This window comes from Oryctolagus cuniculus, chromosome X (genome assembly GCF_051225735.1).
Source record: "Oryctolagus cuniculus isolate XC-2025 breed Fujian yellow rabbit chromosome X, ASM5122573v1, whole genome shotgun sequence".
NCBI lineage: Eukaryota > Metazoa > Chordata > Mammalia > Lagomorpha > Leporidae > Oryctolagus > Oryctolagus cuniculus.
In genome coordinates this window covers 113,692,963-113,711,860 of record NC_142888.1, presented here as the reverse complement: position 1 = coordinate 113,711,860, position 18,898 = coordinate 113,692,963, and the positions used below count along the sequence as shown (strand labels likewise).

At 38.7% G+C, this 18,898-nt stretch overlaps 1 protein-coding gene across 1 annotated transcript in view; it reads right to left on the bottom strand.

Moving 5' to 3' along the window:
* ADGRG4 (adhesion G protein-coupled receptor G4) overlaps positions 1-18,898 on the bottom strand; it is a 149,454-nt gene that overhangs the window by 81,639 nt on the left and 48,917 nt on the right. The window contains 1 exon segment of the mRNA XM_089323950.1: positions 11,747-12,358. Within this exon segment, the coding sequence (XP_089180076.1) occupies positions 11,747-12,358 (612 nt within the window).

Sequence of the window (18,898 nt, the reverse complement as noted above, 5' to 3'; positions counted from 1 at the left end):
AGCCATTTGGAAAATGAACCAGAAGATGGAAGTGTGCTCGCTCTCTCTCTCCCCCTCTCCCCCATTCTCTTTCTCTCTCTTTCCCTCCCACCTCTGTTTGTAACTCTGCCTTTCAAATAAATAAATCTATTTTGTTGCTATTTATGCTACAGTTGTTTTTTAAATTAACTTCTAAAAAATTTTTAAGGTAAACAAGTTTCATGTATTTCATATACACCAATTTAGGAACATAATTATACTTCCCACCTTACTCTCCTACCTGCCCATGCTGCCACCCTTCTTTCTCCTTTCTCTCTTATTCCCTTTCTTAATTTTTACAATGATCTACTTCCAATTTACTTTATACTCATAAGATTAGCCATATGCTAAGAATTCAACTAATAGTAAGAAAAAAAAAACACTATTTCTCAACAGTAGAAACAATGTCAATCTTGAGATTGCTATACATTACATTTTTTGGTACTCTATTAGTAGATCAGGGGAAACATATGGTTATTTGTGGTTTGGGGAATGGCTTATTTCACTAAGTATAATGGTTTCTGGTTGTATCCATTTCATTGCAAAAGACAGGATTTCATTCTTTTTTGCAGCTGAGTAGCATCCCATACTGTATATATACCACAATTTCTTTATCCAGTCATCAGTTAATGGACATCTAGGTTGACTTAGCTATTGTGAATTGAGTTGCAATAAACATGAGGAATCAGGTAACTCTTTCATATGCTGATTTCATTCCCCTTGGGTAAATTCCCAGGAGTGGGACTGCTGGTCATTCTGAGGAAGCTCCATACTGTCTTCCACAGTGGCTGCACCAGTTTACATTCCCACCAACAGTGGATTAGAGTACCCTTGCCCCCACATTCTCAACAGCACTTATAGTGTGTTGATTTCTGTAGGAGAACCATTCTAACTGGGGTTAGGTGAAACCTCATTGTGCTTTTGATTTGCACTTCCCTGGAAGCTAGTAATCCTGAGCATTTTTTCATGTGTCTGTTGGCCATTTGAATTTCTTCTTTTGAAAAATGCCTGCTCAAGTCTTTTGCCTAATTTTCTTTTTTAAAATTTTGTTTAAGATATATAAGTTTCGGGCCGGCGCCGTGGCTCACTAGGCTAATCCTCCGCCTTGCGGCGCTGGCACACCGGGTTCTAGTCCCGTTCGGGGCGCTGGATTCTGTCCCGGTTGCCCCTCTTCCAGGCCAGCTCTCTGCTGTGGCCAGGGAGTGCAGTGGAGGATGGCCCAAGTGCTTGGGCCCTGCACCCCATGGGAGACCAGGAGAAGTACCTGGCTCCTGGCTTCAGATCAGCTCAGTGCGCTGGCCGCGGCGGCCATTGGAGGGTGAACCAACGGCAAAGGAAGACCTTTCTCTCTGTCTCTCTCTCTCACTGTCCACTCTGCCTGTCCAAAAAAAAAAAAGGAAAAAAAAAGATATATAAGTTTCATGTATTTAATATATACAGATTTAGGAACATAGTGATACTTCACACCCATTTCTTAACTGGATTATTTGTTTTGTTGTTGTTGAGTTTCTTGAGCTTTTCATAGATTCTGAATATTAATCCTTTACCAGTTTCACAGTTTGCATATATTTTCTCCCATTCTTTCAGTTGCCTCTTCACTTTGCTGAATGTTTCCTAAACGGGCAAAGGACTTCAATATACAATTCTCAAAACAAAAATTACAAATGGCCTACACACATATAAAAAATGCTCAGGATCACTACCCATCTGGAAAATGCAAATCAAAACCATAATGAGATATCACTTCACTACTGTCAGAATGGCTAAAATCCATAAGACAAAGAGTAACAAATACTGGCTAGGATGTGAAAAACGTAAATTACTGCAGCCACTGTGGAAAAGTGTGGCAATTTATTGAGTAACTAGAAATAAACTTGCCATGTGATCCAACAATCCTGCTACTGGGTATATACCCAAAAGACATGAACACGTTGTATCAAAGAGAGACTTGCACGAATATGTTTATAGCAGCACTGTTCACAATAGTCCAGATTTGGAATCAACAAAGATGTCCCTCATCAAATTAATGGATAAAGAAAATGTGTTTTATATTTATGTGTGTGTATCTACATGCACAGTGGAATATTATTCAGCTATAAAAGAGAATGAAATTCTACTATTTGCTTCAAATGGATACAACTGGAGGACATAATGTGAAGTGAAATAAGCTGGACACAAAAAGACAAATGCCATGTGTTGTTCCTTATATGTGAGAGCTAAAATTCAAAAAGAAAAAAAGTCAAAAATAAAATCAAAAAAAGAAAAAAATGCCTGTGTGTATCAGTACTGGTACAAATATGCTTTTGTCAAATTTTGTTTTATATATTTATCAAACCAATGGTTAAGAATATTATACTACTATAGTTTTAATTATCTGTGCTATTTACTGTATATGGGTGAAATGCTCATCTGTTCATTTGATTATTGTTTATAGCCCTTGTCTATATTCCTACTAAACCAGGAACTTTCTATATTTTACTTATTGAGCTCTTTACTTAGTGGGTTATTAAGCCCTTGACTTTAATGTAAACTTAAAATATGTTATCTCAAAAACTAAGAAAGAAATAAAGAAATGAAGAAAGAGAAAGAGAGAGAGAAAACAAAGGGATGGTCAGAGTCAGGGGGAGATAACAAGGAAAGGAATATCATTATATTCTTAGAAATGCATCTATGAATAAAAATGAATCTGATCATTTTGTATTAATATAAAATTAATGTGAAAAAATAAAGTATAAGATGGTACCAAAACAATCTACACATTAGATGAAAATATTTGCAAAAGACATATCCATCAGGCCGGCGCCGTGGCTCACTAGGCTAATCCTCCGCCTAGCGGCGCCGGCACACCGGGTTCTAGTCCCGGTCGGGGCGCCGGATTCTGTCCCGGTTGCCCCTCTTCCAGGCCAGCTCTCTGCTGTGGCCAGGGAGTGCAATGGAGGATGGCCCAGGTGCTTGGGCCCTGCACCCCATGGGAGACCAGGAAAAGCACCTGGCTCCTGGCTCCTGCCATCGGATCAGCGCAGTGTGCCGGCCGCAGCGCGCAGGCCGCGGCGGCCATTGGAGGGTGAACCAACGGCAAAGGGAAGACCTTTCTCTCTGTCTCTCTCTCTCACTGTCCACTCTGCCTGTCAAAAAAAAAAAAAAGACATATCCATCAAAAGACTGTAATATATAAAGAATTTCAAAACTCAAAACAATTTGATTTTTTCAAGGGGCAAAACAAAAGTGAGCAGACATTTCAGTGATAAAGGTACACAGATGGCAAATAAGCAGGAAAAGATGTTTAACATCATCAGTCCCCAGGGAAATGCAAATTAAAACCATGATGAAATATCACTACACATGAGAATAACTGAAATAAAAAATAGTGTCAACATAAAATGCTGGCAGTCATTCAGAGAAACTGGGCTACTCATTCCTTGTAGAAATATAAACTAATACAGCCATTTGGAATAACAGTCTGGCTGTTTCTTAGAAAAGCAAGCCTGCAATTGCCACATGTAGGCATTGTACTACCATTCTGAGTATTTACCCCAGAGAAATGAAAACATATGTTCACACAAAAACCTGTACACAAATGTTTATAACAGTGTTTTTAGATAATAACTAAAAATAGGAGCCAGTGCAGATATCTTTCAACAGGTGAATACCATGGACTCAGCAATAAAAAAGAACAAACTATTGATACACAAAGAAAAAAATCCCAAAAGGTACATCCTGTGTGATTGCATTTTTGTACTTTTCTGAAATGAGGAAACCTTAGAAATGGAGTACAGATTAGTGGTTAAAAGCAGTATGTAAAGAATGGAGCAGGGCAAAGGGAAAGTACAGGAAGGAGGTGAATGTGGTTATAAAATGGCCATGCAAGAGATATTTGTGATATTAAAACGGTTCTGTATCTTGACCATAGTAATAGATACACAAACACAAGTGACAAAATTGTATAGAACTTAATTTGCACAAATGAATAAAGTGAAACTGAAGAAATCTGAATACAATCGATGGGTTGTATCCATGTCAATATTTTGGTTGATATAAGATGGTAATTCAAAAAGTTCATGGAAATGTGTATTTTGAGAAACTATGCTTAGATTTCAAAGATTTTTTTTCCAAAATACACTTATCTTTTAATTCCATTTTTCATGAACTTTTTGAAGTACTCTTGTACTACAGTTATACAAAACCTTACTATTGAGTGAAATTGTACGAAGTGTACAAGGGATTTCCAACTGCATATGAAACTAATTATTTCAATTAAAACTCAGTTAAAAATAGCAAGTATCAAAGTCCATACTGTACAGGGAGCTGAGCATTAATCAAGTGCCCATTCGTACTGGAAGAATAGCAGAAGCCATGTGATCAGCCTCCATCTTTGGAGGGCTTGTAAGCATGTTCACATTCACTCTCTCCCATTTGTGAACAAGTGATCACTTTTACAGGTGGTTTACATGAGCCTTGTTGTTCTTGTATAGTAAAGTGGGGGATAATCCATGTTAAATCAGGGGGGTATGAATTTAATTGCCATTTCCTCTTTCATCCTAGACAAACTTGTATTGTTGTAATCATTGAGAGCTAGAGAACAGAAGTATAGAGTAACTGAATATTTATGAAGCATTTTGTTGTAGATGTACCTGCCAACAGAATATTAAGTAGAACATTTACTAAGGTACCACATTCTGGTTGTGATTTTGGGTATATCTCCTCACATTAAATCTGTGTGTTGTTCTAGTCCACATCTTGCATCTAGCTTTTCTTTTCAATCATGACCTCTGAAAATATAATTCAGTGAGTTGATTAGGTTTCTGAGAGATGATGGTGACCAGAAACTGACACAAACAGATCTGTCTGTAGAGTAGAAAAAAATATGTAATGAGTATCTTTAAGTTGATGAGATGAAAATTTTTTTCAAAATGGTGTCTGCATTCAGTTTCCAGAAAAGGACATGAAAAATGAACCTTGTGATCAAGAGAGAGAGGCTAGAGCTTCCACCTCAGAGTCTATAGGATAATGTCACCCTGTGCAGGAGAATACAAATAAGGAGGCTTTGAGCAAACTACAAACAGCTCATGCTTATCTTTCGTGATGAAAAACGAGGATAGCACAGAAAATTGATGTACAAGGGCAAGACCAAATTGCATTTTAGCTAGTAGAGTCCATCACCATGGAATCTTTTCTATCACGGCTGATAATTGGATAGAGGGGATTAATAAGGGGACCTAACAAAAGCCTTTAGAAAGTACATAAAGTACATAAAGTACTGTTTGAATAATTTCAGAATGGCCAGTTCATGGAGTAATTCATAGCAGCTGGAGCTTTAGATCAATTAATATTCCTCAGCAAATCAATGATCCATGGATACAAGAACCCTATGTTTTGATACAGGTTAGATTTCCCAGGACGTGCTCAAATCATGTGATTTCTTTCTTTTTAATAAAGGAGATTTCTCAAACATATAACTAAGTGAGGGTGGGCATTTGGCACAATTGCTAAGATGCCATTGGGGATGCCTTCATTCCATATCAGAATACGTAGGTTCAAGTTCTGGCTCTTTCTCTAATTCCAGATTCCTACTAATGTGTAATCCTGGAAGCAGCAAATGATGACTCAAGTATTTGGAGACCTGCTACCCATGTGGGAAATCTGTATGGAGTTCAGAGCTTGTATCTTGAGACTAGTCCAGCTACAGCTGTTATGGGCATTTGGAAAGCTGACAAGCAAATAGAAGATTATCTTTCTCTCTCTAATAATTTTTTTAAATAATGCCACTAATTTTAAGAGTATAACTAGTTTTAATCTACATGTCTTTGGAAGACTCTTAATCTTCATACATTCACAAATCAGAACAAGTCCTTTGCTGAAAATTATGCTCACCATACCTACAGAGGAAACTTAGTCCTTAATGATTGATTCAAGACATTTCTGTCACCATTCATTACTTTTGAGATTCACTAGACTTCTGTCACAGCTCAAACTGAAAATAACTTAAAAGTCCTTCAATGGAGTTTGTTGAATAAATGACAGAATACCCTTATTCAGTTCCCTTCCAAAATAATCAGGTTGATCTACATTTTATGACATTCAAATACCTCTAAAATACATTAATAAATTTTAAAAATATATGAAAGGGGTTGGCACTGTGGTATAGTGGGTAAAGCCACTACCTGTAGCGCCGGCATCCCATACAGGCTGCTCCACATCTGATCCAGCTCCCTGCTAATGAACTTGGGAAAGCAACAGTGGAGGATGGCCCAAGTGCTTGGGCCCTGCCACCCATGTGGGAGACCCGGGCAAAGTTTCTGGCTCTTGGCTTTGGCCTGGCCCAATCCTGAAATATTGTGGCCATTTGGGAGTAAACCAGCAGATCTCTCTCTCTCTCTCTGTCTCTGTCTCTCTGTCTCTCTGTCTCTCACTCTCTCTCTGTAACTCTGCCTTTCAAATAAATAAATAAATCTAACATGGTTTTTTTTAAAAAATGCAGAAAGCAATACATATAATTATTTCAATTATGAAAATAAAATAAAAGAATATTTAAATCTAAGCACTAGTTACATAGTTTTTCCAAGGATACATAAGAAGTTGTTCACAGTCATTACTTTTGTGAAAAAATGCTTGGGGTAAGGTATTAAACGAAAACGATAGTATTCCTTTAGATTTAGATATATTTATATTTTAAAATTTTCACTATTAATTTTATTTAAAGAGAAAAATCAATTTTGATGTGCAATTAAATTAATAATAAATTCTACTATTAGAGATGTCTCCTATGAAATTGCAAACCCATACATGCCTGAAGAAATTTATTGTAACATTATTTATAACTGCAAAAATTGGAAGGAACTTAAATGTTCATCAATGCTGGGTTAGATAAATAAATTATGTTACATCTATACAAAGGAATACAGGTAGCCTTAAAACCAAATCTAAAAGGGCTTATGTGCCCATGAGAATATTAAGTTAAATTAGATCAAGTTTTAGAACAATATGTATGTTTCTAAATATTATTCTTGATTTTCTGGACTATACTCATCCACACACACACACACGCGCACACACACACTTATCATAAGCTCATTGGAAAAAAAACTTTATGGCCGGCGCTGTGGCTCATTAGGCTAATCCTCCGCCTCACGGCGCCGGCACACTAGGTTCTAGTCCCAGTCGGGGCGCTGGATTCTGTCCCGGTTGCCCCTCTTCCAGGCCAGCTCTCTGCTGTGGCCAGGGAGTGCAGTGGAGGATGGGCCAAGTGCTTGGGCCCTGCACCCCATGGGAGACCAAGATAAGTACCTGGCTCCTGCCATCGGATCAGCGCAGTGCACCAGCCGCAGCACCGGCTGCGGCGGCCATTGGAGGGTGAACCAACGGCAAAGGAAGATCTTTCTCTCTATCTCTCTCTCTCACTGTCCACTCTGCCTGTCAAAAAAAAAAAAAAAAAAAAAAAAAAAACTAGATACCTCTATGGGGAGAACAATGGAAGGGGTAGCTTTTACTTTATAGTTCATATACTTTGCATTGTTTAAATCCATTTTGTTCACAAAGAAATAATAAGGAAAGGGTTCTTAAAGATAACTCCAAAACTAAATTTCTAATGAACAACAACTGTTATCATTTATCACTGTGCTGTCTAAGTATTCCTGAGACATCTCCAACTATAGAGAATATTTGTTTATTAAACCCAGGTATGGGTCATATTTTGCAGTAAATGTTCCCCCAAAAGCCTTGTCCTAATTCATGCTTAAATAGATTTATTGAGATTTGTAACCTAGAAATGTGCTCATTAAAATTTATTTGTAAAGGTCATAATCCTTCTATGAACAACAAAAACCTGATGTAGTCACTCATACATATTCATATATTTCTCCCTTTTCCTAGATGTCATACACCCAAGTCAGAAGCAGGGCAAATGCCAAGGTATTACAGCTCCTTCTGTAGTGAGGTCAGCAACAATGGCAGCCTCATTTCCCCAGATGGGTTACCAACACCAATCACAGATTCCTTTGAAATAGTTCTGTGTGGTGTGGAGGTGAAAAGAATATGGGATATGCAACCTGACTCTCACTGGGATTAAACATGACAATAGGTCTGATCTGATTTCATCATCATTTTAAAAATCATCTAAAATTATCTATTATTTTTCACTTTATGTTTCTGTGTGGGAGCAAACTGTTGAAATCCTTACTTAATGTATACTAAGCTGATCTTCTGTATATTAAGATAATCGAAAATGAATCTGCATGTGAATAGAAGGGGAGAGGGAGTGGGAAAGGGGAGGGTTGTGGGTGGGAGGGACGGTATGGGGGGGGAAGCCATTGTAATCCATAAGTCGTACTTTGGAAGTTTACATTCATTAAATAAAAGTTAAAAAAAAAGAATATGGGATATGCAACCAGAAAAATCTTTGTCCAAACACCGGCTCCACTGTTTATTTGATTGGTGATCTCAGGTAATTTATTTAATCCCTTTGAGCCTCTCTTTTCTCACCTATGAAATGTCTGGCACACAGTAAGAACTTAGTAAAATATGGCAATTATCATGTCGTGTTATAATGTGATGGAAACTATAGACTGTCCTTAGAAAGAAATCCATCTGGAATTGTTAAAGTTTGCATACAATTTCAAGGATTTTGCCAGTTCCTTCAAACCCATTCTGGTCCTCAGGTAGGAAGTCCTGATCTGGGATTTAGAAAGAACAGTTGAAGAAGCCTGAATAGAACACAGAACATTTTCTACCTTTGTTGTTCAACTTCCATTTTAGGTTGTGCTTAGTCTGTGTGTTGTATTGGATTATTGTGTTCATTAGTCCCACGAAGAGTCAATCAAAAGAGTTGGATTGCATATTAAAAATGTACAAAAGTGCTGGCTGAATAAGTAAGGGTATCTAGGTCTTTAACACATCACTTAGATTCAACTATTTACCAGCAAAGTGGTAGGAAAGGCCATGGCCATTAGCTGGCCAGATTAGGTTTTCTTTTTTTTTTTAACTTTTATTTAATGAATATAAATTTCCAAAGTACGACTTATGGATTACAATGGCTTCCCCCCAATACCGTCCCTCCCACCCACAACCCTCCCCTTTCCCACTCCCTCTCCCCTTCCATTCACATCATGATTCATTTTCGATTATCTTAATATACAGAAGATCAGCTTAGTATACATTAAGTAAGGATTTCAACAGTTTGCTCCCACACAGAAACATAAAGTGAAAAATAATAGATGATTTTTTTAAATGATGATGAAATCAGATCAGACCTATTGTCATGTTTAATCCCAGTGAGAGTCAAGTTGGGAATTGATAATTTCTTTTTTTTTTTTTTACAGAAGATCAGTTTAGTATGCATGAAGTAAAGATTTCAACAGTTTGCACTCCCATAGAAACACAAAGTGAAATATACTGTTTGAGTACTCGTTATAGCATTAAGTCTCAATGTACAGCACATTAAGGACAGAGATCCTACATGGGGAGTAAGTGCACAGTGACTCCTGTTGTTGACTTTACCAATTGACACTCCTGTCTATGGCATCAGTAATCTCCCTATGCTCCAGTCATGAGTTTCCAAGGCTATGGAAGCCCTCTGAGTTCTCCGACTCTTATCTTGTTTAGACAAGGTCTTAGTCAAAGTGGAGGTTCTCTCCTCCCTTCAGAGAAAGGTACCTCCTTCTTTGAAGACCTGTTCTTTCCACTGGGATCTCACTCACAGAGATCTTTTTACCTGGCAGGGGAGACACCATGATCAGATTAGGTTTTCAAAGATCACTGCTAAGCATACAGATTTAAGAGGTCCATGCTTCTGGTTCCTTAGATCAAAGTTACAACTACTTTAAAATGCTTTTGGTGAGTTATTCAGGCTTGGCCTTCTAGTTCTTAGCTCAGGTTTGTTAATTAAAGCCAAGTAGAGCTATTTTCTTTTATTTTCAGGACTTCAGAAAAGAGAAAAATCAAATGCTTTCAGGTAGCAGCACAAATAAATAGCTCTCCTATTTCTTTGTGTTGGTTTGATCACAACGAAACAGAAATCTCCTGAAATGTACCTCTGTCATTAACTCAAACAGCATCTGGATTGCTGGTGGGGACATATCCCCAGTCTGTGAAAGCTCTCCTAGGCACAGATCTAGCCCTCATTCTCTCTGTAATCACCCCTCTCCAAACAAATTTAAGAATGGCAAATAACATCCTCTAAGAATAAGCAAACACTTCAGGAGTTGAGAAAGAAATCCTATCTTGATGCCATTACTGCTGTGTACCCATGCTTCAGGAGGTTTGCTGCTGCTGATGGTGGAGAGGCTTGGAATTAAGGGAACAGTGATACTGTATAGAGAAAAACAATCCTATATTTCCTTCTTAAAACCAGATAAAAATATAAACCTACATGTGTAACTTCAAGAGGCCAGTTTTATTACAAAAGCTTCATTCCAAATGGCCCTTTAATACCATCATTGTTCTAACAAGAAAAGACAATTTGTTTACAATTCCCTGCTAAAGGAACCAGGGCTCCTTGGTAAAATGGTTAATTCTTGGACTGAGAAAAAAAAAAGTACAAGATGAACCTGAACATATCGTGTCAGAAAATAAGGAAATGCTCAAAGAATGATGGAAATGTGTCAAAAGGACACAGAAGCATGATTGAAGGGCTCCCACTGGTTGAATCTGGGCCCAATTTGACCATTAAAACAAATGATACTAGCATTGAATAAAATGACAATCCACGAGTTCATGTTCATATGAATAAACACATGAATGAAAGAATGAGTAAATGCAGAAGAAAAGAAAGTTCTTCCTTACAATAGAATGTCAACTAATGTAGGAACCTAAGACTTCTTAAAAATCATCATTTTGACACCACTGAAGTAATTAGTGATTTGGGGCAAGAAATCCATGTAAAAATTTTAGGTGAAAATCTAATAAGAAAACATTTATTTAATTTCAAAACATCTCCCCAGAAGTTACAAAGGAAAAAGAGTACAGGGCAGAAATCAGGCCAACATCACCAGAATCAAATTATCAAAATTATTCTCATGGGTAAAAGACAATGTTCCACCATGTGTCTATCCACTGATGCGACGCAATGAGAAGATTACAGCACAAGTTGAAGGATATCCTAAAAAGTAACTTGACTGTACAGTAAAAATGCCTAGGTCATGAAAGATAAGGACAGACTGAGGATCTCTTCCAAATCCGAACATAAACAGACATGATAACCAAAGGCCATGCTGGACCAAGCCAAAAACAGCTATAAAGGAATTTATTGGGATAATTAGCTAATTTTTGGATATGAACTGTGAATTAGATGTTAGTATTGATAAAGTTAAGGGAATTCCTTATTAAGAATTACCCACTGAGATATTTATAGAAAATGAGCAATCATGCCTGCAATTTAATCTCAAATGATTCAGAAACAAGTTGCATGTGTAAATGCATGTGGGGGGGGAAACAAGATTGAGATGGGGAGAATGACAAAGCATATAGGAAACTGTTAATCATTGGTAAATTGGGGTAAAGAGTATATGTTATTTTATCTTACTCTTGCAATTCTTCTGTAAGTTTGAAAATATATCATAACAAAAGGTTAAAGAAAACAGTAACTGCTCTACATTAAAAAGCAGATGACAAAACTGGCAACCTTGGACTTGTCAGAGGAAGACAGAGCCTGGGTCTAGGAGTGCATTATTCAGAACACCAAGCAGCAGGACGCATCAATGTTACCCTGGCAAGGAGGAAAGTTCATGCTACTCACAGCAGCGCAGCATCCTGTCGACAGTTGGGATGATCTTGTGGATAAGCCAGACATTTTCTTCCCAACTAACTACAGTTCCATCTAAGCACTTCATAAACTCATTTTCCAGGACGCAGTCCCCGAGTTGCAAGTAATATAAGCTGCTGTTAAATCGAGGCACCACATTTTTAACCCGGCTGTCGCCATTCTTCAGAAAGTTCCCTAGGATGAGAGTCCCATTAGGTGTCAGGTTTTGTGGTTGATCCATCACTAACAGTATCCCTTCTTTATTCAAAAAAAGCTCTAATCTGCCTTTCATACCATCCTATATCAAGCATATTGTGTGCCATTGAGATGGAGTCAGCTGGCAATGGATATAAAAGGTCCTGCCCAAGTTGTATAGTATTAGCTGCTGATGGTCTCCTGCAAGTCCAAGATCTATGCCTTCTCTGCCCAAGAAAGCATTATTAGTAACATAGGAAAAGGCCATCCAATAACTTGAGTTATCCTCCATTAATGCTAAATCAATGCATGCTGTGAATCTGCTGAGTTCAGGAATGGTGTTGATCAGGCTTATGTATTTGTCTCCTCTTCCAGAAAAATTGAGCTTCTTCCCTTTTAGTGAAACTGTATCTGATCATATTTGGAGAAGAGGGAAGAGAAAACCAATGAAATATTTGGTTAAAAATTTGTATCATCTTCTTTGGCAATATAGTCAAAACCAGATTATACAGTATAATTATGACTCAAAACTGGCATAAAGAAGCTACAACAGTAGATATACAGAAATCCTCTCTATTTGACATTGGAATTGTTTCTGACAGAAGAGTTTCTTTCTAATTATATTTCACTGGGCTAATATAAAAAGTTAGATTAGTGGACACCAGCTGGACAGTTTGGAGAAGTAGGGAAGGAACCAGGGAAAAGGCAGCTTGGATTTCAACACACATTCCTCACACGTATAATCAAAAGAGAACTATTTCCACCCACATAACCTTACTATATGTACTATATGCATGGTGCAACAGCAATTTGCTTCTCCAGTGCCTTTTCCTGATCCAAATTACCTGATTTATTCAGTCTCTGGAGACTGCTGCTCACTGAAAGGCACTGACAAAGTCTAAAAGGGTGGCCAGCTGGACAGTACTGAAGCTCCAAGTCTCTGACTGATACTCAGGAATGCAAGAGATGGCACTTCCCTGGGTGCACTCTGATGCCCTCTTTCCCTCTCCATGCTAAGGGGTCATAGTGGCTTTAAGGTGCTCTAGATGGCCATTGACATGCATTGGCTCTGGAGTCTGACCTGGGGTGAAATCGCAGCTCCAACACTCATCAGCTGCATAATTTTGAACATGTAACGCAGCCTGCCAGAACCACAAAGGTTTGCTTCAGTAAAGTGAGAAATTCTAGGCCACAATGCTGTATGTCTGTCCAACTCTAGGGCCCACCATTCATATTAGAGCCTATGCCAGATAATCATCCCTACCTAGTGACAGTGTGAGATTATGTAAAATTAGGTGTAATGATGTATTCAAGTTCCTCTCAAACACAGCGGAAGGATGCAGCCACTGGGGGCCTTTTGCCAGGCAATTAAGCAATACCTGTGAAAATTTCAATTGAGTTTGCCCTTTGTTTCATATGAAGCTGTTGATGAATGATGACCCTATCACCACTACAAACCTCACACCCTAAGGCCACTAGGCACACAACTGAAGGTTCCCAAGCATCACCCAAAGTTTCAGTACTAACACAGCCCAAGCCAAACCAACAAGGAGATCTATGGGAGAAAGGAATTGTAACTGCTCCCATAATTAGTGTTGTAATGTTGGAACCACTGCTCTGAGACAGTGACAACCACAACAGCACACTACATGGGCTAGCAGGGAGCACCCACTTCTCTACTTCTGGGAGATGGACCCCAAATGAAAACTCCCAGAGATTCTTTGGCCATATAGTGTTTTCTAGCTCCACTCCTCTACTGAACGTCCTCCAAAAGCAAACAAGCAAATGCATATGTCTGCCCACACACTCACACACAGACTCGCCAGCACACACACATATGCACACCCATATGCAGAAACTCATGCTGTGCACCTGTTATATCTGAACTATCCATGGTGGATAAGCCAATGCTTGTTTCTGTCCATGGCTTATGTGATTATAGTATCTTATCATCTTTCACGTGACTAATAAATCAATAGTTCATCCCACAGCATGATAATTTCTATGAAACCTGTGTCTCAATTATTATTGGGTAACATGACTCCGGAACATTATTGGGTAACAGCCCTCCAGAATGACACAAAATACAACATTTAAGAACCTGTTTTATGGTGAACATAAATCTCCAGGGCTCACCTGTCTCCTAAAAGAGAATGTATCATAATCTTATAGGGTCTACAAGGGCCTCTCCTCCAACTAACATAAAACTAGTTGCCAAAAGATAGAAATGAGTAACGTACAAAATCAGAAATATAAAGGCCAATAATATAAAACTATGCCATCTCACTCTTTAAAAACAAAAAAAACAATAATGGTATCATTTTTTCCTATTAGACTGATAACATTTTAGAAGCCAGAATACCCAGCTTTAGCAAGTCTGTGGAGAAATGAGTCATAGACATACTGCTGGTGGGAGTATCAATTAAGTATTATTTTTTGGAGAACAATTTGCCAGTATTTATGACAATTTTAATTGTGTATATATTTTTGAGCCATCAATTCCATTTCTGACAGTTCTGGACAAATATACAAATATACAAAGATCCAAGTACAAGGATATTTATTGCAGCATTGTTTGTAATCAAGAAAATTTGAAAAACCTGTATGTGTGTGGATAAGTGACTGGTTACAAAAATTGCTACTGCTATGCAATAAAATAGTAAAACAAGGTAGACCTAGATAGTCAGGGAGATTTTCAAGACTTAATATTATGTGAAATGAGAGTCACAAATGCATGGGTATAGTATGAAAGTACTTTAGAAAGTTAGTGGGGGGGGGGCATCACTGTGGCTTAGTTGGTTAAGCCTCTGCCTACAGTGTTGGCATCACAAAAGGGCTGGTTCTAGTCCTGGCTGCTCCTCTTCCAATCCAGCTCTCTGCTGTGGCCTAGGAAGGCAGTAGAAGATGGCCTAGACGCTAGGGGCCCTGCACTCCCATGGAAGACCTGGAGGAAGCTCCTGGCTCCTGGCTTCGGATGGGCGCAACTCCGGTCATTACAGCCATCTGGGAAGTGAACCAGCAGATGGAAGAACTTTCTCTCTGTATCTCCCTCTCACTGTCTGTACCTCTGTCTCTCAAATAAATAAACAAAATCTTAAAAAAAGAAAGTGGGAAAAATTGAGTTAAAAGAAGTTTATTTTGGTGGAAAAATGTTTGAAATCCATATGTATTTTTTCATAATACACATCATCCGTGAACTTTTGGAAGACTCCTTATATGCATGGATTTCAATTTTTTTCACTCTAAAATAAACTGATCTTTTATTCTATTTTCCATGACCTTTTTAAAGTCCCCTCATATTATCTTATTTAAAAGGGGAAAAATGTGTTGGCATACATATACAAAAATTTGCAAGAACAGATATCAAACCTTTAAAAATTATTATCTTTAGATTGGGACTTAGAGGCATTTTTACTCTCTATGTTACTTGTTTAGGTAATATTTCCATTTTAAAATAATTATGTGTTACATTTATAATGAGAAAAGTAAATATGGGTGGATGGGTAGATGGATGGATAGACAGATGGATAGAACCACTGGTGGCCTTGAGATTGTACAGAGAGAGTTGAATTCTACTTAGACATAAGCAGAAGTGTGGTGTGGTGTGGTGGACTGTGAAAAACTGGATGTGAGAACTAGTTCTGCCACTTACTAGCTGTGTGAACTTGGGCAATTAACACATTTGAAGCTTTCAGGATGGTGTCCGGCAGACACTGGGCACAATATAAATGTTAAACAAATAAACTCATGTCACTTCTCTGTGCCTTGTTCTTATATGATAAGCTGGTGACAACCAACATGCAGGTAATGTATGTGAGAATGTTTCTAAGGTGTGAAGTGCCATGTAAATGTCAGCTGCAGTGTGTGTCAGTATCATTATTAGAATGCCCTTCCTTCTCCCACACAATGTCTTTTGCACCCTCACATAGGCAAGCACATCTGTGCTTAGTCCTCCTGCACCTCCAGGCCCCAGCCAGGCCAGGCTCTAAGGAGATGGGACTGAGACGAGGCAGAGAGAGGCTTGACCTTCTGTTTGGCCAGGCATTCAGCCTTCTCTCCTGAGCCACCCCAGGGCCTGCTTCAAAGGCCACTTGTGTCCTTGCATATGATTTTGCCATCCATTGCAGATGTCTGCCTTGATGCTGCCATCTGCTCCCTGGCAATTCTCAAGTCCACATGGTATGATTGCTCCCCTGAAGCGTGTTCTCTTTTGCTTTTTTCTCCTCTGTGTGTCTTCACCTCTATCTTGCTATTTCCTTTGACGTTAAATACATTTATTGTCTCCCTTAATTTAAAAAAGAGGTGTTTTTCCATTATAAAAGCTGTGCCTTACATGTCTTTTTAAAGAAAAAGTGAAAAGTATAAGAAAGACAAAGATGAGAACAAAGTTTACCCAAGAATTCCATCACCCAGAGACAACCACTCAGAGCACTTTCATATATTTCCTCTGGCTTTCATTTTTCTTCTGTGCACAGATTTTGCTTGTGGCTGAGATCATATTGTATACTACATTTGGTCCTTTGCTTTTCTCACTTAACATTATAACATACCTGATTTTTTCCATGTTAGGAAAATCTCATCACAAACCTCCGCAAACCTATGATACAGTCCCAGGAGTGCCAAGCACAATTTTACTGGTACTGGCAAAAATCAAGTAACATAAAATTCACCATTTCTACCATTTAAAGTCTACAACTCAGTGGCATTTAGCATATTCATAATGGTGTACAACCATCATCATTTTTTAATTCCAGAACATTTCCATCAGTCCAGAAGGAAACCCCATACTCACCAAGCCACCACTCCCCATTTGCCCATCCCCTCAGCCTCTGGCAACCTCTAATCTACTTTCTGTCTCTGGATTTGCTCATTCTGGATCTTCATATAAACAATTATCCAATGCATGGCTTTTCTTCCCTGTCTTTTTCCACTTAGTGAAATGTTCATCCATGTTGTCACATGTGTCAGTACTTAATTCCTTTCCATGGCTGAATAATACCTGTATGCATGGATTTCAAATTTTTTTGGGGCCGGCGCCGTGGCTCAATAGGCTAATCCTCCACCTTGCGGCGCCGGCACACTGGGTTCTAGTCCCGGTTGGGGCGCCGGATTCTGTCCCGGTTGCCCCTCTTCCAGGCCAGCTCTCTGCTATGGCCAGGGAGTGCAGTGGAGGATGGCCCAGGTGCTTGGGCCCTGCACCCCATGGGAGACCAGGAAAAGCACCTGGATCCTGGCTCCTGCCATCGGATCAGCGCGGTGCGCCGGCTGCAGCGGCGGCCATTGGAGGGTGAACCAACGGCAAAAGGAAGACCTTTCTCTCTCTGTCTCTCTCTCACTGTCCACTCTGCCTGTCAAAAAAAAAAAAAAAAATTTTTGTACCAAAATATCCATCTTTTAATTCTATTTTCTGAGAATGTTTTGAAGTACCCTTGGACTCCCTAATATGTATATATAACATTTTGTTTATTGATCCATCTGTTAATGTACAAATAGGTCATTTCTAACCTTTGACTATTCTGAATACTGCTGCAATGAACATTCACAGCATCCATTTTGTTTGAACACATGTCTTCATTTCTTTGGGATATATATCTTAGAGTGACATTGCTGGATCATAGTAATTTTATGTTTAATGTATTAAGTATTGACCAAATTGTTTTCACAATAGCTACACTGTTTTAAATTCCTACCAGCAACATATGAGGGTTACAATTTGTCCATATCCAACACTTGTTGCTTTCTACCTTTTATTATGACAATAATTGTTATTGCTATTATTGCCACTCTAGTGAGTATGGAGCAGTATCTCATTGTGATTTGGATTTGCATTTCTGTAATAATTAACAATATTGAGCATCTTTTCATATGCTTGTTGGTCATTTGTGATGGATCACAACCTGGATGATTCAAAGAACAGACACCTATTGCCTTACAGCTCTGGAGGCTAGAAGTCTGAGACCAAGGTGTTTGCAGGGTTACTTCCCTCTGATAGCTATGAAATACAATCTGTTCCATGTCCTAGTTTGGGGTGGTTTACTGGATGTAGTTGGTATACTTTGGCCTGTGGGCAAATCACTCCAATATTCTGCCTTCATCTTTCCATAGTGTTCTTCCTGTGTGGTATCTGAATCTTAATTTCCTTATTTGATAAGGACACCATTCATATTGTAGTAGGAGCCCACCCTACTCCATTATGACCCCATTTTAACTAACTGTATTTGTAATGACATTATTTCCAAATAAGATCACATTCTGAGGTTCCTCCTGAGGATTAGGACTTTACCATATGGATTTAGGGAAGACATAATTCAACTTATGAACTCATAATAATGCATACATTCACAGCCCAGCAAACCATGTGGCAATATCTCCTATCCAAGAAATGAGAGGAGGCAGAGAAGATGTGGAGAAAGGGCCACCAGAGACACTGATTGTGTTTATACTTCAGAGAATCTGGCCATTCTGGAGGTGAGAATTCTGTCAAGGGTATTCTATAGTTGCTGCAACTGGGAAATTTCACCATCTGCTCATCAAAGGGGAATGAGCAGATAGTCACTTCCATATTATGTAAAGCCTTTACCTGAGCAATGGATTCTCTGGATCCTTGTATCACAAATCCTTACAAATCAATGTTCTAGAGTATTGAAAACCTTTATAGGCCATATCCTGGTTTAGCAAATTCCTGGCTGTCTGAACAGCTATAAAAGGTGCCTAATCTTGGAGAGTTTCATTTCCCACATCACCCTGGGCATAATGTGGATAACCACAAAGAACCACCTAAGTTATTATCTGCCACCTACTGCCTACACTTCCCACTGGTCTTGTGAATAAGCAGGCTAATCCTTAGATAATCTACATCTGCTGTATGTATAGGCATTCAACCCTGAACCCCAGAGCCTCAGTCTGTCACAAGTCCTCAGTCATGGTTATCTAGCACATACCCTCTTCCAA